Raw genomic sequence first — 25,913 nt, 5'->3', positions numbered from 1 at the left:
ACTCAGGAAAATATGTCCAACTCTGTTTTAATAAATGTTGAGAGCCCGCTACCAGCCAAGCATTTTATTGGGTATGTTTCTGGCAGAATCAGCAGCCTCAGACTTTGGTCTGAGAACATATACCAAGCAGAATCTAATGAGGGCTATAAACTAAAGTTAACTCACTAAAATGAGCAGTCACCTCACAAAAGGAGCTAAGCACCTGAAAGCTAGTTTACCCCCACACCACATCTGTTATCTAACTCTACTTGTGCAATGATTGCGATGATTGCTCCAAGCTAACCATTTTCTCAAGCACCAATTTCTTTCCTCTATTTTTTTTCACCTTAATACGCTCACTCAAGTAGTCTTTACTCTTACAGGAAAAGTAACAAAAACAGATACAAATCAACTCATTTCATTTCAACTCACTGTTGTAGCAAGTAACTAGCCCCTCTGCTGTCATTTTCTCTTATATACACTCTTGGGGCTTGAACTCTGGGCCTAGGTGCTTTCCCTGTGCTCTTCAGCTCAAGGCCAGTGCTCTAATGCTTGAGCCACAGCACTATTTCTGGTTTTCTAATGCTTTATTAGAGATAAGAGTCTCACAGAGTTTCCTGCCCGGACTGGTTTTGAACCATGATCCTCAGATCTCAGCCTCCTGAGTAGCTAGGATTACAGGCGTGAGCTGCTGGTGCCCAGCTCTACACAGACATTTTTAACCATTAGTTGCTGTTCTTCCTCTTCTAATCATTGTCTTCAAGACCCTGTTACTTATGAAACAGCTCCTTCAAAGGCTACTAATGTCACCATAACTCAGTTGTACTTTCTTGCACATAGTATTTTTTATAGTTGAGGTAATTATTTTCTGATTTTTTAAATATTCCTAAAAAAGTCTCCAAATATATTTATAGTTTTGTTATTTAATTCCTGTGAACATTATAAAATAATACTCAGCTGAAAATATTAAATGGTAAACAACATGTTTAAAATTAGTTTCAACTGAATTAAGGATGTCTAATGACTAGACTTGAGGAGAAAACAACAAAGGCAAGTCCTTCTCTTCTAGAATAAGGTCCTATAGAGCACAGACTAAGGCAAGGCAGGACATCATTTCCTAAGACAACGTAATGGACAGGACCACCCAGGGAAGGCATCTTTCCAGTCATGTGTCAGTTCCAATGCTGAGGAGCTCAGGTATGATTGTTCATGGAAACCGGATGAATTCTCTGCAACCTTTATTTATTTATTTATTTTGGTTCAGTCATGGGGTCTGAACTCTGGGCCTGGGCACTGCCCCTCAGCTCTTCAGCTCAAGGCTAGCGCTCTACCACTTGAGCCACAGCGCCACTTCCGGTTTTTTTTTTCTTTTTGCTTTATGTGGTGCTGAGGAATCGAACCCAGAGCCTCATGCATGCAAGGCAAGCGCTCTACCCAGAGCCACCTTCCCAGCCCCTCTGCAACCTTTAGTTATAAGCAATGTTCTTGCCATTTGTCCATAAAACTCTACCAAGTACGTTTTGTTTTGCTTTGTTTTGAAGATCTGGATACTGTAATCATGAGGAAAAACAGCAAAAGAATGAAATTCCAATGTTTATTACAGTCAAGCAAATATTTGAGAATCCCCATAGAGCACACTTAACAATTATACTGTTAGTAACGGAAATATTTTCCTCACTTGGCTAACGGCACTAACCATGACCTTCGGGAGAGTACGAGTCGACAGTAATGATCTTACGGCTGGGTCTTTTCCCCAATGACTGACCATCAGTGCTCCCTCAGGTGGCAAGTACCACATCCCAGTTGACAAAGCATAGCATTCCTAAGCACCAGGATGACACACCAACTGACAGGAGCTTAGGGTCCTCCCTGTCCTCACACACTGACATTCTTCCTCCTGACCTGCTGAAATCATAGGTTTCTAGATCCTTCCTTTCTTCTTGTTTCTCCCCATAGTGTACATTTTTCTTTGGGTTGACAACAATCTAATGTGCCTGGAAATTGTTTCAAATCCCTATGTCCCACTTGGGATCAATTTAATACTTTTGCAGATGGCTTCCAGCCTCCCTACCCCATCTCCCCTCCCCCTCGCCCTCACCATCAAAATGAGCCATGAATTCTTAATCATTTTGCCGTATTTCTGGGCTGATACTTGAAGGAACTGCAGTCATCTTTTCACTGGACAATAGAGTTGTTAATGAACCTGGGCAAGGATTCCATGTGCATTTTTTCATCGCACAATGATTATTCAGGACATCCATATTGGTTTGAGCTCAAAAAGATCTTGAGACAGCCAAGTGCCAATGGCTCATGCCTGTAACCCTAGCTACATAAGAGGCTAAGATCTGAAGATCACAGCTCAAAGCCAGCCCTGGCAGGAAAGTCCGTGAGACTCTTATCTTCAATTAACCACCAGAAAACTGGAAGTGGAGCAGTGGCTCAAGTTGTAGAGAGAGCACTAACCTTGAGCTGCAGAGCTCAGGGACAGCACCCAGGCCCAGATTTCAAGTCCCACAACTGACTTTTTTAAAAAGGAAAGAAAAGAAAAGATCTTGAAACAAAAACTTAGCTTAGTCTGACTTACTTGGAGTTGTGTATTCACAAAGTGATTCAGGGAGCATTAAGTTAGACAGTGAGCAAAATATGACAGGATGAAGGACAGGCAATGAGAAGAATGAAATGGAGCGCTGGCTTGATCCCCCTCTGGGACACTGTAAAACTATACTAATTGCTCAGAACCAAGAAGAGGGGAAATGGGGCCCTTGTGCTCTAGATGCAGTCTTTCCCTGGGTGGAGTCTGTCTTGGGATATATGGCATCATGACAGATGCGTCTATGCTGCTGTGCACTCCAGGAGGAGCTGCCATTTCTGGCAAAGCATTCAGGTGGATCTGCAGGTAGGAAGTGGTCAGCAAACATGGAAAACGTCTACAGTAGGTGAACTGAAGGTGTTGGTCAAGGGCAAATCAACAGCACCAACAACAGCAGTCAGCTACCCAGTTCCTAGATTTTATCAAGCTTTACCTAATGATTCATCCTTCAAAAATATCTCCAATCCTCCATCATTGAATATGATCTACCATATTCATTTTCTAGTCTTTTCCTTTTTCCTGTCAATCAATTTTCTGTGACCTTTCCCAGCCTGAAGCATGGATGAAGTTCTCAAGAGTTCACTGCTCTTCACTCTTCTGCCTTGCCTGTCCGAACTTTTCTAATATTTTCCCTTCACCAGCCTCCTCTCTTCCTGCAACATGTAATAATCCTTCGCTTATTTCAGTTTTTCCAAACACAAATTCTTCCCACCATTGGGAAATCTATACCAGGACCTATATAAGTCTAAATATATTTTCCTTGGCTGTGGCTTCCATTCTTCTCCTCTTGAGCTATCTGAGATCTGATGGCAAACTATATGCTATCTTCAAAGATTTTTTTCAAAGTGAGTAGAGCAGGAATCCCCAGCCAAACTCCACAAGGCAGAGACTGAGATCAATGATTCTCTCTGAAGTTCTTCCAGTACTCACCATAGTAGCCATTAACCAAACACCACCAGGAACTAACCTGCAGAAAATAACTTAAAAAGCAACAGAGAATGCCAACATGGGGTGTGGTAAAAAGAAACTGACAGGTGCCTAATTTATAACTTGGGTTTACTTGGGGTGGTTCCAAGGAGGGTTTAAGAAAGTTAGGTTTGGGCTGGGAGCTCTAAGAAAGTATAAATTGATTATTTTGGCAAAGTAATGTAGAAAGAAGAGATTAGAGATTGCAGCCGATTTGAAGTCATGATGGGTGAAGGTGTGAACTAACATGACAGATTGAAGAAAGTACAAATCAAGGTTGCTGGAACATACTTTTATCAAAGTACTTGATCATTTTTATGAAATGTAATGCATTTCTGAATTCCAAACTGCACAGATAATACACTTTGTAGGTATTATAACTAGTCTATGCTATTAAAAAAAAAACAAAACAAAACTAGTCATTACCTAAGGAGAAAACCTAGGGGATTCAATAGTCTATGCCCACTTATTTCAGAAATCCAGTGAACAAAATGTTAATGAATATTTTAAAATCCTTTAAAAATGAACACATAATTACTATGTAAGGTCAATTCATTTCTTTCTACTTTGACATAGAAATAATCTGTAAATGGCCATCAATAAATACCAATGGTAAGAAAGAAGCAGTTTATGTAATACATATAGAGGGTAAACAAGGTAAGTAAACAATTTTTTGAGTAGCACAAACACTAAATTATTTGCTTCATTAGAAAAATGATGAACCACCATTATAATAGGAAAAGGATATATAATCCAACATGAGGTGGGACAAAAAAATTTAAAGAAGAATATAAAGGGATATTCCATGAGCAGATGAAAATTGTTCAATTGTTCTACTCATTAAGGGGGTATGTATGAACAACAGGATTACTTTTCACTATTTAGATCAGCCAAAGTAGAAAAGCACACTGTTGGCAAACAGGGGGAACTAATAGATGTTTCTCTTTCCAAATTCCGGTCCCTGCAAGGTAGGAGGGAGTTCAATAGTCATTTGGAAGGACAAGGAGAAAAGTTAAAAAAAAATATTAAAGTAGTTCATGTTCTGTAGATTATGAATTCCCTTGGTAAGAATTTGCTCAACATACAACATATCCAAGTGCACAAAGAAATTTGAAATTCATTCAAAAAAACAAAACAAAAACAAAAAAGTAGCCAGGTGCTGTGGCTCATGCTTATAATCCTAGATATTCAGGAGGCTGAGATCTGAGCACTGTGGTTCAAAGCTAGCCTGGGCAGGAAAGTCCATGAGACTCTTATCTCCAATTAATCACCAGAAAACTGGAATTGGTGCTGTGACTCAAGTGGTACAGGCTAGCCTTGAACTGAAGAGCTGAGGGACAGCACCTAGGCTGAGTTCAAGACCCAGAACCAACCAAAAAATAAGTAAAACCAGTCTATCAAGACATATTTGTTGAATTATACTATTATGTACCAAAAATATCACATATATTCAATGACATTTCCATTAGCTACAAAAATAATGGATTATTTGTGTGCTTATATTGAAGATGTTCTCTCAAAATGTGCATAGAATGAGTTTTTATAAAGTAACAACACAAACGATTTGTATAAATCAAACAAGACACACCTATGCTGTATTCTGATCTTACTTCTATTTTTGGCAGAACTTGTTTTGCTTTAAGAACAATTTTTGGCAACAAGACATAAAGAGAATGTAACTCCTCATTCCTGAAATCTCTCTAGTATCTTTTCATAAAAATGTCTCTTAGTACCAAGGTTAATTTTGTTAAAAAAATATAATGATAAACCACCATCTCCACTCTAATGGTCAAAAACAGGTATGGGAATAAATGAAGCTGCCACTAGGATTCATTTTCTTAAGCTAATGAGAAGTGCCACATGGTAGCTCAGAGATGTTTGCAACTGTAAACTGCCTTCATGATAATAATTTCTTTGCTACTGACAGACCTAATAATAAATGTCATGAGATTCAGTCCAGCAATGCCATGACTACTGAAGCAGAGGGAAATCAGAAAACCACACATGATTTGGGAAACCAGAAAAAACTTGCTGCCCATTTTGGGAGCAAGATAGGCACTTATAACACCACTGTAGTGTCCAATTATGATAATTCCCTTAGGAATTGTCTCAGTTCCCACAACTACACATCCTATCTAGGCCATATTCCTTCTTACCACAGTGAGTAGTAGAACACTGAACACAACTTCCCCAAGCCTTAGACTAGGACTCCTATTACTGGATACCAATTAGTGTTCACTGAGTGACCACTGAGTACCTGAGACTGCTAAGGGAAAGGCCCTTCTGCGTCAAAGAAATACAAGCCAACTGCAAATCTTTCTATCTAAAAGAAATACAAGTAGTCCTGGGAAGATCAATGAGACTGCTATCAAGGACCTAAAGCAAAAAAAGAAAAGAAACACTACCAAGCATTTATAACATATTCCAACCATAGTTTCTTTCCAAACCCATTTTTTGAAGTTGTTTGGTTTAAGGATAATTCAAAAGTCTTTCCTAAGGAAGTAATATATAAAACAGTTAAATTTCAGAAGTGCTGTTAAAAAATGTGCACAGCTGCCTGGTGCCTATAATCCTAGCTACTCTGGAGAGTGAGATCTGGAGAATCATGGTTTGAAGCATGTGATTTGGCAGAAGTCCATGAGATTTCATCTCCAAAGAACCAGCAAAAAGCCAGGGTGGAGGTATAGACCCCAATGCTACAGTGTCATCCAAGCAAGCTGAGAGAGCATGAAGCCCCTGGGGAATGCACCAGAAATTCAGTGATTCAGGTACCCTGGGTAACAATAAATCAGATCATTTTCCAAGAATTTCTCTCCTCTTCCCTCATGAGGACACTACAGAACCACTTAGCCACAATCATGCTCATTTGGGGAGTCTACAGGGAAGCCACCATTTACAGCTATTCCTCTTGATCATGATTATCACTCCTGTTCTGTGAAGGTCATGACTCTAAATCTTATTCTGTGGCAAATAACCAGCATACCTTAGAGGCAGATATTCTCAGCTACATGAGCAGTTCCACTATAACCAAGATTGAGTTGAAGACTCAATCTTCAAATATTTACTGAATGTCAGCTATGCCCTGATTGCAGTGTCAGGGATTCAGTGCTTAACAAAACTCCTGTGTTCTTCATCCTCTAGAGAATCTAGCCCGGGGTTCTACAACCTTTCATTATCACCCGTGTTATATCACAACCTACTAATAACTATATATGTGTATGCACATACCAAACAACATGAACATAGATGTGCATGGCTTCAAGTTTTATCAGATAATATCATTACATTCTGTTTTCTTTTACTGATATACTTGGGGTATTTTATTGCTGGTTGTGGCTCATTAAATTAACTTTTAGTGCAAGGACAAAACCCACTACCAAAAACACATTGATCTAGCTGGCTGGGCCAGGTCATTTCTCTGATCTCTCCCCATGGAGCACTGATACGTTAAAGAGAAACACTGATTACTAATTAGTGCACCATGGATACCAAACTAAAGTACCCTCCAGAAAACACTTTCCCCAGGAAAATTAAAAGTTAAAGGTCTACAGTTTTACTCATGCTAAGATTTCCAAGTAGATATCCGCTTGTTCTGATGGAATACAACCAAAAAATATTATAATCTCATGGAATTCTAATAATTCTCTTGTTTATTCTGGGAGGAAGGAAAGAGCCAAACTGGTGCCAGACTGCCTGTAAAGCAGGATACATCAGAAATCCAGTCAGTGCTGTACAATCTGGTTAGTTGTGGCCACCTCTGCTCTCCTAGGAAGTTCCTGCACTTGCCACCACTTTGACTCTGCAGTACCATTTCTTTAACGTGGACCTCATCTATTTGGAAATCTAGTAAATAAAAAAAAAACTTTAAATAATTTTACCCATATTTACCTTTTTCAGGCTAAGAAAAAAGAAATTGATAAATTAAAAGCAAAATAATTTTAAGAAAAAATATTTACCTCACATGAGAGAAAAAAACTCATTTAACATTGTGGACTTCACAGTGCAATGTATATATATGAGATTAACTCTCATTACAAATAACTTTATCTATTTGTTAAGGCAGATCTGGCAGAAATTTTGTGGCAAAGCAGCTAAACTTGTTCAAAATGCTATTTATACTTAATGAAGCTGCATTCTTTTTAAAATAGGCTATGCCTCAGAAAAATATATTCAAAATTTGAATGTCTAAAGATATCCTAGGTTTTACAATTTCAAACACCTTAATCCTTAAATAATGGTTTCACTGGCACAAGCCTCATGCTTTTCTGTCAAGAGCTTCAAACAATTTTATTCTCTTCCACACAAGATAAATTGCCACTACACAGAAGAAATATTAAGTCTCACTTTAAATTTAATTGTGACCCTCATTAAAACAATCCTACAGTCATCTATTTAAATGTCCATTATCTTCAGCTTTAAAGTCTTAGTTCTTTATGGCTTTAATGAGCACTCAGTTTTCCAGTCAGCTCAGTGCTGTAGGATTAAAAACAAAAACAAAAACAAAAATTTCTATCCCCCAGTTTATATTTAAAAATACATCCCTTAGGGCTGGGAAGGTGGCTCAGTGGTAGAGCGCTGGCCTTGCATGCCTGAGACCCTGGGTTCGATTCCTCAGCACCACATAAGCAAAAAGAAAAATACATCCCTTAAAATACTCTTCATAAACAAATACACTTCTATTACTTTTTTCAAAGCGCATCCTAGGATCTAGAACATAGCTGAAGAGAAATGAAGGTGGGCTGGGAAGATGGCTCAGTGGTAGAATGCTTGCCTTGCATGCATGAGGCCCTGGGTTCGATTCCTCAGCACCAAATAAGCAAAAAGAAAAAAGCCGGAAGAGGTGCTGTGGCTCAAGTGGTAGAGCGCTAGCCTTGAGCTAAAGAGCTGATGGACGGCTCCCAGGCCTAAAGTTCAGGCCCCATGACCCACCCACCCCCCAAAAAAAGAAGTTCCTTACTGAGAAATGAAGGTGGAATGAATGGGAAGGAGGAGAAAAAGAGAGGACTAGAGAGGCAAATACCAGATGGTTCTTTGCTCTAAGTTATATTTCACAATGTCAAAGAACAATGATGTTACCATTACCTTATCCATGTTAACTGGCTGCAAAGATGACAGAATGTAAAACTTATAAATCTAGAACAGTGCAATTCTTTGGTTGTGACATTGAAGAATTTCACTTGTTTTTCCACTGTGGTTATCATCATTGCATACTCAACACAGTTTTCCTGGCAACTAAATTTCCTGGTGACTGTTTCTACATCAGAAGGTAAGACTTTCGTTTCCCAAACTCAGCTAACCATAGCAGCAGAAGGAGCTTGTTAAATATATACACTCTGAGGACTATGCTAGAACTTCTTAACTAAAATCTCTAGAAATGAATCTGAACTTTCTGATGGAAAATGAAGGCTCTTAGCACTTCAACCAAGGAGCGCTACAATTGCTCACTCAGCCATTCCGATAAAGGATTAATGGTTTCAAAAATAAAGTCTGGACAGAGATACTGGAAGCTGATTTGAAAAACACAGGACCAAATTCCAATATGGTAAAGAAGTGGGCAGACAGAGGTAACAGTGGCCATGAAAAATGTTTGTGTAAGCTCAAATATTCCACCAATGTGTGTCATAAAAACTAGAAAGTAAAATACTTTCTAGTTTTCTCTAGCATGGACTGAGAATTAACATATATTCCAAATCTTCAAGCTACCGTGGGAGTTACAAATTAATAATCATCCCAAATATGGCACAAATCTCTTAACTACATCAATACACCTCGGTCTCTTCAATAATAACCCAAAGAAAGCTTCAAGACCAGCAATATTTCCTTCTACTATACAGCGGGGAGACAACAGCCACATCAGATGAAACAACAAATAATTACCTACTAAAATTCCTCCTGACATCTTCATTTTACTTTTATTAGCTACAAATTATAATCAATGAAATTTCACTTCTGAATAAAACCATATTTACACAGGAGGGAAGTTAGCCAAGAACTAAGTCAGCAATTGTGTGTTTAAATAAGAGCCATCAAGGAAAAATTGAACAGGACAGTTCTCAGAGGCAAACTTCTGGTTCCTTCTCGATCCCATGTTCTCCTTTGTCACATTCTGTTGCGCAGTGCCATGTACATTCAGAGCACTTCATATACAAAAATAAATAAATAAAATGAAGTCTGAAGACCCACGACTGGAGGGGCCAATTCTTAGACACAATTCCAAAGTTTAACTTAAAGCATGTAAAAATTATCCCAAGTATACTCCAATATCCTGCTAAAATATTAATTCTAAAGCAAAATGTATCATCAAAATTTGTAATCACTGGTCCTTCTGAATAGGTTAAGTGTGCCAATGAAAGGAAAGTAATCTAAAACTATGAGACTATTCTATTAATCTCCATATTTTCCAAAATCTCTAATGTTGAAATCACATTTTGAACAAAAAACATTGAAACAATTCTTAGTTTTTCATGATAATTGGGGAAGGAGGATGTAGGGGAGGAATTTAGCATGGATCTGGGTAAAAGAATAAGCCATTTCAAAATTCTCTTGAAATGGTTTTACCATTCATGTTTCCTTGGGACTTTTCTTTGGGGACTAATGGAATTTTGTTTTTATTAAACAAGCAATGAAGTTCATCTTATTCTGTATGTAAAAATACCTGGCAACAGGAAAAGAAGAGTCAGTTTCAATTTACCCAAGTTGTGGGCCAGGGATTTTTATATATCTATAAGCAAATAAGTAGATAATCTACTACCATTGTCCTGAATTGAGTATAAAACATCAAAATGGTATGGAAAAATAATAAATAACAGGTCTATAACCAGTGGCAAATAAAGATATGGAATTACACATGGAAATTAACCTGTCTTCTTATGATTATTTAGCATATAAGCTCCAAATCCTGGCTACTGTGAACACAAATACAAAGGTAAAAAGATCAGAGTTTCTGTAGCCATGTCAGTCAAAGTCCATCTGGCAACACCCAAAAATTTAAAAAAAAAACACACAAAACTTTGTAAAATAATTTACATTCCATGGGATGAATAACTCTAAAAAATGAGATTAAAAAAAGGAAATGAGGACTAAACTATGAAAGGAAATTGAGAAATTGTGCAGTGTATTGTATCATTTAGCAATAAAAATCACAGGGCAAAGGGCCAACAAACACACAACTGAATATCAACAACAGAAAAGCCAGACCACAAGGGACACTGCTCTGCTTGCACAATCATTCTGTCTCCTGATGACTACAGCATTTGTACTCTTAATAAAATATACACAATAAAGTTGAGCTCAAGCTCATACTTTAAAAAGAAAAAAATACCCCAAAAATGTATGCTGAAAAGTTATATTTCAAAATACCATATAATCTTAGCAAAAAGAAATGGAAAGGAGTAATATTCTTCCATTTCTGACTGTCCATTTGCTGGGTAGTGTCTTATGGAAAAGCATAGAAAAAGCTAGACTGGGGAGATGTTAATGGTCAGACTGAAAGGACATCTAGTGGGTTCTTTGCTGCTGGCTAAATGGATAAAATATACTCAAGAAAAGAAATTTAACGCTAGGTATTGGTGGCTCATACCTACAATCTTAGCTGCTCAGGAGGCTGAGATCTGAGGATCATGGTTCGAAGCCAGTCCTGGCAGAAAAATCTGTGAGACTCTTATCTCTAATAAACTACTCATAAAAAGCCAGAAATGGTGCTGTGGCTTAAATGGTAGAGCACTAGCCTTGAGCAAAGGATGCTCAGGGACAGAGCCCAGGAGTTCAAGCTCCAGGACCAGCAAAAAGAAAAAAGAAAAGAAAAAGAAAGAAAGAAAGCAAAGCAAGCAAGCAAAAGAAAGAAAGGAGAAAGGAAATTTAAGGTTTAGATCCCATTAATAGAAAAAACAGGTATTAGCTCTAAATTGTACAAGAAAGAACCCTAAAATCGCATGTGGAGTTACCATAACCTATAGCTGTCTATATAATGGGCAGCTTTAAGATCACGGGTCACTATGCATTTGACATAGTATTTCTGTCTCATTTTCTGTTGTTGGAAAAACTACACTTTTTTTGTATGTGTGTATATGTGCTAGTCCTGGGGCTTGAACTCACAGACTGGCTTTGGTCACTCAGCTTTTTTGTTCAAAGCAACTTGACTCACAGATCTAGTTCTGGCTTTTGGTATTAATTGGAAGTAAGTCTCAAGGTCTTTCTTGTCTGGGCTGGCTTTGAACCATGACCCTCAGATCTCAGCATCCTTAGTAGCGAGGATTAAAGAGTGTGTGCCCCTGGCACCGGGCCACATTATTTTTAACCATGAGAATTCTAAAAACATAGTTATTTGACAATTTTGGGGGAGGGAAGTAAAAGTACATAATAAATAAGGGTAAGGTTGCTTTCCTCCCCTGTAAATTTTCACAATTCCAAACCTGTTACTCTAAAACCTCAGCTGTTAAAACTGCCCACTCTTCCCTCTCTCCCTCTCTACCTTTCTTGGATTTGGCTCCGATCTTCAGTTTGGATGGCCAAGCAATCTGTGTGTTTGTTTCTTCCATGATCTGCAACAAAAATTTAGAAAAATATCGACTCAATTAAGAGTTTGTACTTACAGATAAGATTTTATTTTCATAAACACAAAGTGCTTATTTTCATTTCTAACCAGATCAATTTAACAAAATGATCTCACTTTAAGACACACACACACACACACACACACACACACACACACACACACACACACACACACACACACGATAAAGGAAATACTTTTTGAAGCTTTTAATCTTTTAGAAGCATTGGAGTGTATCTGTTTCTCTCAGTGATCCCCTTCACAATGCTTCAGAGTTTAACAGACACAAACCAAAGAGTACATGAACAAATAATTAAGTCCACTTGTTGCCAGAGTCATCAAAGATGATTGTGCTGAATAAAATTCCCCAATACTATCGCCAACAGATTGCAACACCCCAAATATGATTCCCGTAAGGCAAAACTATATGAGTTAGACTAGACTAAATGAAGACCTTTTATTTACCCCTGGGAAAAGAAATAACTTGCTTTGGGCACATTTGGGTTCCATTAAAAGCAATGAAAAGCTCATACACATAGCTACTTTCTAAAGCTATATTTCCCCAACACTCTTCATGTGGTCTAGGATGGCACGATGCCACGTCTCTTCCCACTTATACAGGGTTCTGACACTGGCCAGTAGGAACTAGCATGCAAATGAGATGGAGCAGAGAACAAGGGGAGAAGAAACAGAAGAAGAGTAAAATCAAAAAGCATCAGTGACTCCAAAATGTTATCCTGTGTTCCTCACTATTTTTATCACCAGATTTCCACTGAATTATTGCTTACTTTTGAAGCATGGTTACAGAATGTACCAAACTCAGAGCAAACAACTAAACAGGTAAATAGCAACACCACTGTTTTCTAATCATTGAATGAAAGTTGGATAATGTCTACTTTTAAATATGAACAACTAAATACAATTACAGTGCAATTGCTAGCAAAGGTATTTTTCTTTTCAGTATTGGTTATGCACTACAAACACTAAACAGTTAACTTGCATCCCTACTGCACTGAATTCTATGCTATGAATATCTCATAGCATAAAAGGACTTTCAGCAGATGTTTCAGACTGGCAGGCCACATATGCATTTTGTCTACCCACTGTTACCCTTTAGAAAGCTTCAGCCAAAATTCTTAAGAGCCAGGGATTTCACATAGCAATTGAGATGTCTGATTCTGTGGAACATACAGCAGAGGCAGCACGTGGCAAAACTGGGCTGGTATTGAAGACAACTGCCCACGTTGGTCTGGCCCACAGGCACTCCACTACTCCCAGACCCCACTCCTCCTGCAGCTCTGCCTCTGTGGACAAAAGGCTCTTGACATTATCATTGTTAAATGAACTATCATTTATCATGGTGTCTGCACTGCTGGTTCTCATGAAGAAATATTTCTCCACACTCATGCCCTTATTAAAAACTGATGAACAAAAGTAAAGCCACACTGTCCTCACTTAGTCTAGGTGTCAAGCCTGCCAATGCACTTAGTTATCTTAGTGAGTACTTGAGTTAGTTAATTCCACATCTTTTTTGTGTGTTTTTTGTTTTCCCAACCTGGCCACAAATTCACGATCCTCCTACCTCAGACTCTCAAGTACTAGAATTTTAGTTATGTGCCACCAATACATGGCTTTACAGCAAAGTTTCAAAACTATTGTCTTCCCTCAACTCCTTCTGCTCCCATCACACATATCACTCCAAAAACATGCCCCGGAGGCTCTCCTTTATGGTAAGTTCTCCCTTCCCCAGGCTTTCCAAACTTAGCTACCATTCTGCCCAAGTTACTTTTCCAGTTCCACAACACTCCCACTGGAGTTACGCTTGCCACTCACTTGCTAATAACCCTCCATTAACACCCATGGCATTGACATCTTTTTATCTTCTTTGTTTACTTGGCTACTGTTTGTCTCTAATAGGAATGACACTCTGCCCTGAGCACAGCAAGCTCTGGATGTAGTATTTGGGCAAATGAATGCTCACAACACCCACATCTACCCAATAGGAGCAGGTGCCCACAGCCAAGTACCAGCTCTACCAATTTGTGACTATGTCAGACACATTCAGTAACTTCCTGCCTTCATCTCCTTCTCTGTAAAACTGCTTTTAAGAGGTATTCCTAAGTTGTTATGGAAACTTGATATGAAAAAGCACGTAGGAACCTGAACACACAGTGAGTGCCCATAACATCAGCCCTTGTAAGATTTCCTACACATTGGTTATTCAGTCAGCTTCTGTTCTTAGACTCTAGGCTGCAGCATCTAACAAGGGTGAAGAAAAGGCAACCAACCTACCTTTACTGGGCTGTGTGCTTATGTTTGGGAAGCAGGTAGGGAAAGAGGAGCATGTACAGAGGGGATCTTAATGCAGTTGTGGGTGGTCAAGGAAAGTTACCTTGAAAAGAGCTTACAGATGCTGTGATCCAATGGAGGAATGGGCCACTGGGTGAGGGAATGGGGCAAGAAGTATCCTTGGAGAGAAGGAGTGCATGTGAAAAGGAAAGAGGCAAGTATTCCAGTGCAGGTATTGCCAATGCAGGGTAACTAAGCAGCCTCATCTAACATCATCTCCACTGTCCTACAGCTGTACACAAGGACATACCCACAAGAGATTTATAGCTATGACACAGATCGAAGCCCTCAGTTCCCTGTGCTTGACTACCACTCACGACAAGCAGACTATAACCAGTGGAGCTGTTTCATGTCAGAAGGCACCAAACTTACTACACTGTCAAGAAGTCAAAATTCTCTCTAGCCAGCTATCAGTGATGCTTTTCAGATCATCAGGGAGTCGCTCCATGTCTGTTCTTACAGCTTTGATTGTTAAGCTATCCACTTGTTCCAGCCTCGGCACATCTATGTCATGAGCGGCCGAATATGAAGTGAGCATTGAGAGTAGGAAGAAGCTCTCTGCCCGGGTGTGAGTGGAGGCTCATCCGGGAACCCTTTTGTTGGAGCTATATTACTACAGCATGTCCCATGGGAGAAAGGTACAGAGGTGGCACAATGGCAGGATTTAGGGTGGTGAAAAGGTCAGAGGATCTGTACCCAGCAAGTTAAGCAAAAAAAAGTTCCTGAAAATGGCCATCACTAAGTAGTATTCCAGAAAGTGAGCCAGGAAGATGGCTGAAATCAAAGAAGTCTCAAACCTCTAAGAAGAAAATAACAATCTTCCAACGCAGAAAAAAAAATTCTAAAGTAAATTCTAGCAAGTTGTTTCATTTTACTTTTTTTTTTTTTTAATGAATCTTACGGTCTCTTTTACTCCCTTCACAAAACAAAGCTCAAAGAACAAACTATTGATCTGGAATTATAAGCATTAAAGTAACTTGGGGGGGAGGTGGGCAGCTGGGGGACAAGATCTTGCTGTGTAACGGACGCTAGCCTGGATCTTGCCTCAGACTCTCAAGTGCTGGGATTAGAGCCATGTGCCATAACACCTGGCTAAAGTAATATTTTGTTTAAAAAAAAAATCACAGGAAAGAGAAGACAATTGAATGGATTTTACAATGCATGAAGAATTAATACCTTTCCAAAAGGATCTCACCTATTTCCCAAATGCCAATTTACTCCTACGAATGTGACAAGGAATCACTTCCCAGAAACCCCTGGTGTGCCTCCATGCTCAAGCAAGTCAATATGTTATCCAAACTGCTCAGTTTCCATTCAAGGAATAATTTAATTAAGTGCATAATTATAACCATCTCCACAATCCAGAAGGGATGTGGGTGCCCTTTAACTGTGTGGAATTTGATCTCAAAGTTCGAAAACACACTAAAATGACTAGTCCTTCCTGACAGAAAACTATAAATACCATCATGTCATTGAGGCTAGGAAATGTAGAAACATGAAGAGCCCAAAGCCTCTGAGCAGAAAATGATGGCGTTCTATCTTAGAAAAACAACCCCAAAGGTAATTCCAGCTGGAAACTTAAAATCTTATTGTCTCCCTATAACTATCTTCCCCAAACCAAAACTCAGAAGAACAAGCATGATAGTTTGAATTATCTTCTACAAATACAAAATCAAAACTCAACATTATAAAGACTGAATCCTGGATGCTATATGTTATGGCATTTCAAGTATGCCAGATCTAAATTCTGGATGTACCCATTAGGGGAAAAAAATCTCTTCTCTGTTCTACTAATCATCTGCTTGATGATTAGTATCTACTCTCCAGTATCAGACACAATCCTGGATGGCAGGAGCAGAGCGGAGAGTTTTAGTTAGAGGAGTTCATCTGAAATGTAACTATCGAATAAGTAACTTCAAAATTTCTTCTGTTATGCTTACTGTGCCCATTACTTACAGAAAATCAGAAACAGGGCTATATCTCAGTTTGTATGGTAGTAGCAGATTTGAGGAATAGCCAAAAGGATTTCACCCAAGAACACCGATTTTTTTTAACATTCAAAGCAACCAAAATTAAGATTGCTGTCAAAAGAATATATATTTTTATAGTTCATCTGTAAATTATTTTTACCATATGTAGTGGCTCATGCCTTCAGTCTCAGCTACTCTGGAAGTTGAAATCATAAAAATTGCTGTTTGAGGCCAATTCAGAGAAAAAGTTAGCAAGGCCTATATCTCAATAAATAAACTGGGTAGGGTGGTTCACATCTCATTTTATCACATTTTATCCCAGGTATAAAAAGGCCAACTCTGAATAAAAATGTGAAATCTGATCAAAACATGAAAGGAGGGAAGGAGAAATGGAAGGAGGAAGGAAGGAAAATGGCTTGGGAACATGGCTCAGAAGCACAAGACCCTCAGTTCAAAATTTCTTTACTGTCAAAAACAAGGTTATTTTCTCATTATTAAAAAATGTAGTGGAGATCATGGTACAAATAAGTAACACCTTTGGAAGCTAGTCACCTTAACTTTCTAATTCATAATTATTTATAATCATATTTATAATCATTTATTAATAAATAAATAGCAATGGTAGTGTTAGCATAATCTGGAAGTTAAATTTTCTAACTGGATGAAAATTTTGTCAGCTATATTTTAAAACTTAAAAGATTTACACTGAATTCTTCAAGTAACTTCAGTATTCCAAAGTAAGCTACTCAAGTTAAAATAAGCAAGTAAAATCTAATCAAATTCCGTAAGTAGTTCGTGTATAATTAAAATAATTTTCATTTATACTCTTCAGTGCTCTTATGATAACACATTTATTCCAGCTCAAAGAAATTTCAGATTCACTTGCCATGTGGAAATAGAGCATAGGTACTGATATTCACTAAAATACACATGCTGTAGGTTTGCAGCAATTACAGGGTAATAGCTTACAGATGGAAGAATCTTTGCCAAACCAGCAACATTCTACTAACAGGCTAATCCCACCAAATTTTTCAATCCAGACATAAACTGAAAAGTCCACAGGTAAATAATCAGTATTTCAGATCAATCTAAGACAAGACTATTTATGCTGACTTTACTTGAAATACATGTTCTTGGACCAGGGAAAGGAATGCTAAACTCTAACTTGACATTTATACTATACACTATTGAAAATTTATCCTTCAAAATGACTATCAGCTGGGAGCCATCTGCAGTCTACTTGTCTAAAAGACTAGCTTAAGAATGTTGTTTTCCTTATATCCACAGAAAAATAGTATCTACCCTCATAGAAGTAGATGTTTAAGGTTCTTCATATAGTAATTGACTAGTCTTTTTGTTATATCTCACTATAAGGGAAGAAAAGAGTCAACTAACTAGAGATGGGAAAGTAGTGAACTCACAAAAATGTCTAAAAGATAGAAATGTTTATTTTGCTGAGAAATTAGAGAGTTCTGTTACATTCATTTAAATTCAAGAAAGCTCCCTCCTGAACCACATTCAGTTATTCATCACCATCATAACAATTCTTCACACTTACCTAATATTCATATATATATATTTATATATAAATATATTATATATATAAATACATATTCATTCTTTATTCTTCATACTAATCTAGTAAATTGCTTATGGGAAGCTTACATAACAGGTCCGGAATGTTAGCTTTCCATAACTGTGACCAAAATGCATGAGAAAATGACTTAAATGAGGAATTATTTACTTTAGGTCATGGTTTCTGAGTTTTGGGTCCATAGTCACATTGATTCTGGGTCCCTGGTGAGATGGAATATTGTAGTGGTGGGGACAAGTGGCAGAACTACTCACCTCATGGTGGACAGGAAAGAGAGATAATATTAACTGCCTGCACTCCTGGGCTTTCTCCTTTTTTATCTTTTAGTCTTTCTGGGCCCCCAGCATATGGGATAACACTGCCCATATTTAGAGTGGATGTGTACCATTTAGTTAATCCTCTCTGAAAAAGCCCCCACAGACACAGTCAAGGCTGAGCTTTACTAAATCTCCAAGGTGCTTTTCAATCCAATGAAGGTAACAATCAAGAGGAATCTTCAGAAGGAAATTAGAATTTAGATAGGCAAGGTATACATCAAAATCTAGCCAGAATTTAGGCCATATGTTTCCTTCGGCTTATGAAGAAAGTGGAAGTATCACACAATTATGGGGTATTGATTCTGAAAACTCAAACTCAAGAGTACTGCCATGAATTACTAAAGAAACTGAACAAAAGAATGGCTATCCTCAACATCTTCTTTATTTATGATGGTATGACACAGAGATGATCCCAGGATGGTTAGCAAATCAAGAAAGTATTCTCGCCGCACCTCCAAACAAATATGAGAGGTGTGGGAAATATTCTAAACTGTCAGAGATATGGCTAATGAGTTTAACAAAGGCTGAGAAAAAAAATCACTGAAAATATAAATAGCCTTTGTTTTATACAGTTTGATAAGAACAGATTTCCATTACCATAGCTTTGAAAAGAAAACTAGTTGCCAATAGCATAATTTTATTCCATTAATATAGTATACAAAACTGACTGCTATCAAATACAAATGCCACTGCTAGCTTTTTGGTACACAACTCACTATGTAAATTAGAATGCTCATTTGTACTAGTTAGTAACTAATCACATTGTGTCTTTCAAAGTCTGTGAATGTGCTGCACATCTACCTACTTATTTATCTGTACAGACAGCAAAGCAAATAAAGCATCCCTTGATATCCATGAGGAACAGCCTCCAGGTCTTTCATAGATATCAAAGTGCAAGGATGCTCAACTTCCATAAATAAAATGTCATACCTACACACAGCCTTCTTTTTCCTTTCAATCATCTCTAGGTTTTTTATAATACTGAATACAACATAAGTGCAATGTAAATATTGCAGTATTATTTAAGGAATAACAACAATTTAAAACCTGTATGTGTTCAATACAGATGCAACTTAAAAAAAATATTTTCAGTGTGCAATTGGTTGAATCCAGATTCGGAACCCACGGGTCCAGATGGCCCACTGAATATAGCTGTGATGACTCCTAGTTTTCCAGTGATGAAACCAAGTGACATTTTACAAAAATAGGTGACCAAGAGAGGAAATTGGCTGACAACCTAAGAGCAGCAGAGAAATTGAAAAGGACTAGTCTGAAAGTGAAATTTGAATCAGATGTTAACGAGTATAGAAGAAAGAGCTGCTGTTGGGTATGCTGACACTGCCAACACTTCAAAGACTCTGTGTGCACAGCCAGAGGAACTCAGTGACGACACATTTACTAGCATAAACAAGGAAGGTAGTGGTGACAAATAAAAAGATGAAGATGTCCCAAAGGAGATGATGCTGGTGGGGGGGGGGGGGGAGGTGCGGCGTAAGACTTCACAACTCTGAAAACATTAAGGATGAAATGCTGGACATCAATCCATACTCCTGAGTACAGCAATTCCCTAAGCATGGAAACGATGCTCTATACTATCTATAAATAATACAAGAGAGACTTAGCACTGTTTCTGCTGTTCTCTAAACCTGTTTTTTTTTCCTTAACAAAGTAATAAAGCCAGTTAATTCTTAATACTTGTAACAGTGTGCTAAATAAGCATTATTTTCCCTTTTCAGTTCAATGGAATAACATATGTGTAGTGTCTTGACAAAAATATTTAAAGTTCATAGCTTAATAAATTAACCACTGAGTATGAGTGTCTTGCAATTTCATCACAGCATGGTGCCAAAGGAGGACTGCCTTTCATAGGCCACCATGGATCACTTATAGGGAATTTCTAAGAAATTAGCTAAGAAAAGCTTAGCTAATTAGCTTCAAAAGTTAAGGGAACTCCTACCTAACCCTCAAAACCTGCTTTCAAATATAAACTGCACTATGAAAACCACTGCTTATATATTTTCTGATTCCCATCAATGCGTTGGGCTTCTGATAGTCAGCAACTATATTTTGATCATTTAAAAATTTTTAGAGCCAGGCATCAGTGGCTCACGCCTGTAATCCTAGCTACTGAGGAGGCTGAGATCTGAGGATTGCGGTTCAAAGCCAGCCCAGGCAGGAAACTCCGCGAGACTCTTATCTCCAATAAACCACTCAGAAAACCAGAAGTGGAGCTGTGGTTCAAGTGGTAGAGCACACGCCTTGAGCTGAAGAGCTGAGGGATAGCTCTCAGGCCCAGAGTTCAAGTCCCATGATGGACAAAAAAAAGAAAAAAATTGTTTAAAATCTAGCACCTGGGTAATTAAATGTCAATGAGGAAAGACATAACATGAATAGGTAAGAGAGGAAACAATTACTAAAGGACCTTCCAGTGACATAGCACTTGGCTCTCCACAAGCAGAGCCAATGCAAGACTCACAGAGCTCTACCTCAAAGGCTTCATAGTAAACAAATGATTTGTTTGAAGAGTCTGCTTACTAGAATAAATGAACTGAATGGACAGTCGTTCAATAAAAGTAAACCAAATTGATGACAGCATTAAATCTCTAAAGGATATCTATACAAAAATGGGAACAGAAACCCTCCTCCAAAATGTCTACAGGGATGGGGTAAGCACAATCTGGAGCAAACTGGGACAAATTCATGTTGTATGATTACAAAGAACAACACGTTTCATGAAGGAAGCATACAGTGTAATACCAGCTCACAGAAAGGCTTCATACCAGCTCACAGAAAGGCTTATGCGGTCTACTCATCATAGAAGGCCATCCTGCTGTGAGAGATGCGATATGAAGCATGGCTAAATCAAAGAGAGTAACGTTGATTACGACAGTAAAGGAGATGGCATTCAATCATTCACAAAAATGGATTCATTTCAGTTGGGGTATTTATCAATGAATAGAATTTAAATAATCTCCAATCACATCAACAATCTATTGTGGAAAACAAAGAAATAAAATTAAGTAAATCTACTGCATGAACAACCAAGGGAATAAAAATGAAAAGTAAAATTGTGTATGAAAAAAATGGAAGGGCATTAAACTAGAACAGGATGTTCTTAGTCAGAACAATGAATCGTTGTTCTTGACATTGGGTGGGATGATCTCTCCAAGGAAAGGTTACTGAAGCCAGCACCTGAAGGATGTTAAAAAGAGTAGAGTAGAAATAACACTGAGATAGAGATTATGATACAGGACGAAGGCCCTGAGCCAAGATGGAGCAGAATGTTAAAGGAACTGAGAGGTCAGAAAGGTAGGAGAAAGGAATAACAGGGAAAGTGGAGAGGGAAGTAAAGGCCAAGTCATGCAAAGCTTTCAGAGCCATGAGAAAATGTTTGGCTTTCATTGTAGGAGCACTAAGAAAAAAAGAAAGAACATTCATCTTGAAGAACATAAACTTTTCCTTTCATCTCAAAAATCACATTGCAAGGGAAAAGGGTTGATAGTAAGGAGTTGTGTCACAAAGGCATTATATTGCCAAGGTCCAGGCAAGAAATAATTTGCCTAGAGCAGACTTAAGATGGCAGAGGTGAAGTAAAGGGAATGTAGACAGACTCTCATGGAAGACCTGATGAGAGGAGGGATCAATTTGATTGTAAAGAGGTAAGAAACAGGAGCTATCCACTTATAAATTACATCTCTGCTTTAAATAACTGGATATCTGCTGCTATAACAAAGATCAAAAGGAAAAGTAGAGAATAAACAAATGTTAAATTTTAGGTAAGTTATATTTAAAACCTTATAAAGCATGGGAATAGATTTACATAGAGGTGGATATGTGAAATGAAATGAGCATAGTAAGGAAAGTATCTAAATTGGAATTATATGTAAGTCTGGAAATAGGTAATCTTAAGGGTCCTGGAAATTAAGCTTCTCACCTAGAGAAGAAATAAAGATGAAACAGAAGTTCCTAAAAATTAGATGCAAATCAAAGCTTGAGAGTACATGGAGGCAGAAAGAATGGTGGGTGCCAGGGCCTAGAGAAGGAGCTAATGAGTAGCTGTTGTTCAGTGCACTTCCAGTGATAATAATAACATTCTGGAGATTGGTGGGAGCAATGGTTGCTCAGCAGTATAAATCCACTAAATGCTTCTTAATTGTAAAATTTTAAATGACCAAAACGGAAATTTCCTATTATGCATACATTCTCAAAATATGAATATACAGATCTTGAGAAATTCTAATATTTAGATATTTGCTAGAACAGAAGGTGCTAAAATCTAGAGGGAAATATGATTCCAGAATAGTGGTAGACAACAATGAGGTCGTAGAAGAAAACCGAATAACCCCTGGCTGATTCCTACTCATGAGTATACCTTAAGATAATGATATTAAAGTATGCTTCCAGTTGTGAAATGATGAGAGGAAGATGGATGTGTACAAGAGCTGAAAGAACGAGATTTGAGGAAGTATAATGATCATGAGTAAAGTTTTTTTTTTTTTCAAGAACTTATACTCTACCATGCATAGAAACAGGACAACGGCTGGAATGGAATGTCAAGGAAAGTGTGGAAGTTGCTAGTAGCTTCTATCTCAACACCTTCTGTCTTCCAGTTAGAATCCTAATTGTTATCTGGGTACACAGATACTTAAGACACCCTGTCTTCCTTGAGTGACATGTGGCCAGGTAACTCAGTGGTGCCCAGGAAAGTCAGTCAAGTCAAGACTATGATATCTAAAGACACTACTCAGATTATGAAGGTGAGAACCATGCGGAGGTACAGAAAACTGCGACAGTGGAAACAGCCGGAGCCATTCAAGCCTTCGGAAAGCACAGCTGTCTCCCTAGACCTGAATTACTGTTGAGGATAATTTTTCATGAAAAGTTTTCTTGTTTAAACTAATTTCTTCTGTTTCTGTAGACAATTCTAATCCTGAATGAAACATAAGAAGGATTATATTGTCTGTTTTTAGTGTTGGAGACATTGGAAAAATAACTATGTAGAAATGGAAATGACTCACACAGAGAGACTGACATAAAGCAGAGGAAGATAAGCCTTACGTGGGGTGCATGAGGGACACCCAAAACCTGTGAGGAGAAAGATAGGAAGAAGGCAAGGTGACTGGGAGTCCAATCACACAGAGCTTGGCAAGCTAGAAATAAGAATCTGCTTTAAGACTGAGGAGAGACAGCTAGATACATTTTAAAGTAGGTAAGTAACACACTCAAAGATCAACAACTATAGTTTGGGGTGAAGTAAACTGACGCTTTCCATGCATTAAAAACTAAATTAGATTAGTAAATAGATAGGATGGATAAATGGAGCCCTATGTGCTAAAGCAATTGTTAAAAAGTAAGATTTAGAGAGAGGCATTTGGTATTTCTAGATTTTCAGAATAAAATGCTAGAAGGAAATACTCAAAACTGCATTTCCTTAAGCAACTTCCTAAACAAGCACTTCACAATGGTGTACTGGAAGCACATCCCCCCCCCTCCTCCCCACCCTGCTCCTTGCCTCCACACTATCATTTTTGCTGTGAAGCCACATATGCTAATGAGTAACAGATCTGTGTCACAATTTCAAAGGATACTACCATTTTAAAGGCCATTCAGAACTGCTGTCAAATCCTGATATATAAAATATATTATATGTATTATATGCATATAGATAATATACATATATATGCTATATTATATATAAAATATAAATGATGTATAGTTAATAAATATTATTTATAATTACTAATACTAGTATACAATGCATAATATGTTGTATAATATTATATATATATTACATATTATATAATATGACTATATTTTATATATTTTTATATATTATAGTCTATATTATAGATGATATTGTTATTATATGATATACAAAATACATGTAATTTGAAAAGTGTATAAATAAAAATATTTTGATGCATTTTAATCAATGAAACCACTTAATTAAAAAAATAGAAGTACTAGCTAATACAGTGAAAAATAATGGCCCATTGTGAATTATGTAGCATTTTTAAGAGATTTAACTTTAGTACTTTTATACCCTAAGAGCTCTTTGCAGCCAACTTAATAAGTAGATCCTATCACTGACATTTTAAATGAAATATGAGGTGACTCATTAAATGTATTTTAAATATTTCTCTAGGAACATTGTTTATAGCTTTAATTTTTCATTTTCACTGTCACACACAAATTTTTACTTAATGACTCCCAGATCTTTCTTTGCAAAACTTAGTAATCACACATTATGAAAGGCTTAGCTAAATTTTTACTAAAAATTAATCTTCAGAGAAAATCCAAATCAAACTTTAAAATGCATAAACTGAATTTTCAAATCCACTTACCAATTAAAATGTTCCATTTCAACTCTTATTTACTCAAGCCTTACTAAGAAAATTACTTCATTTTTTTTAGCTTCCATTTAGTAACCTAAGTGTTAACTGCCTATACTCCTGGACTACTTGGGACACTACATTTTCAGGTAAAAGGTTTCATTCTATTTTTTTATTTTGGTCGGCCATTGAACTCTGGGCCTAGGCGCAGTCTCTGATCTTCAGCTCAAGGCTAGCACTATACCACTTGAGTCACAGCGCCACTTCTAGTTTTCTGGTGATTAATTGGAGATAAGAGTCTCACTGACATTCCTGCCTGGGCTGGCTCTGAACTGCAATCCTCAGCTCTCAGTCTCCTGAGTAGCTAGGATTACAGGTGTAAGTCACCAATGTCCAGTTCATTCTTAATATACAGATATATATATATATATATATAGAGAGAGAGAGAGAGAGAGAGAGAGAGCCTAGAACATTTTAAGAAAGGTACTTTTCCTAACTATATGTACTGTCAATCCAGTCTTTAAAAATACACATGACTATCTGCAACCCTTTTTGTTTCCAAAATAAAGGTTGCTAATCTCTCAAATAAACACCTAGGTATCGTTCAGCCTTAAGAGCGGCACTGTTGGGGCCAAGATTAAGTGAGTTTAGCATTAGTCTCAACCTCAGTTCCTTAATTCTTCTAAAACCTTGGGTTTTAGAATGTGAAGTCTTGTTTCACAAGTTCCTAGGTTCCAGAAACCTGTAAATGGCTCAGAACAAGCAATCTTCATGGTAAAGAAACATGGTGAAGAAACACTGAAACTAATGTCATCAAAAAACATATTTCTAAATACAAACATTTCTAGTTACTCACTGTATCAGATTATACTACTGCCATCTGTCCTTGAGATACTTGTTTTCTAAAGAGCAAACAATACAGTACAGTTCATATGTAATCGTTGTGACACAGGTTGTTGGGCCAAAGTAAAATTATGAGATTCTTTTCAATCGAAGTTAAACACAAAGGTGAGATTCAGAAAGCTGTGAATTCATCTGGGGAAAAAAATGAGTGGAAAGTGTAAGAATTAAGCGTTATGCATATTTTCCCTTTATTTTATAAGGTCATCCTGTGAGGATCAAAAACTCACAGAAAAGGAATTTACTAAAGAGAAAGAGAAGAAAAGTTTGCAAAACTAATTACTGTGTAAGTTGGGACACACAGCCTAAGGCAAAAATGCACCAAAAGGAAAAGTAAAGCCTTCTTTTATCTCCTAGCTAAGATG

General features: G+C 37.5%; 1 protein-coding gene across 2 annotated transcripts in view; it reads right to left on the bottom strand.

The window, feature by feature from the left end:
* Bicc1 (BicC family RNA binding protein 1) overlaps window positions 1–25,913 on the bottom strand; it is a 238,170-nt gene that overhangs the window by 88,749 nt on the left and 123,508 nt on the right. For both annotated transcript variants that reach the window (XM_042696342.1, XM_042696344.1), the window contains exon 3: window positions 12,006–12,075. In XM_042696342.1, coding sequence (XP_042552276.1) covers window positions 12,006–12,075 — 70 coding nt within the window. The remainder of the gene's footprint in view (window positions 1–12,005; window positions 12,076–25,913) is intronic.

The sequence above is a fragment of the Dipodomys spectabilis genome, unplaced genomic scaffold (assembly GCF_019054845.1).
Source record: "Dipodomys spectabilis isolate Male_0828 unplaced genomic scaffold, ASM1905484v1 ptg000207l, whole genome shotgun sequence".
Lineage (NCBI taxonomy): Eukaryota > Metazoa > Chordata > Mammalia > Rodentia > Heteromyidae > Dipodomys > Dipodomys spectabilis.
The sequence above is the reverse complement of the archived record's forward strand: the minus strand, read 5'-3'. Positions and strand labels throughout refer to the sequence as shown.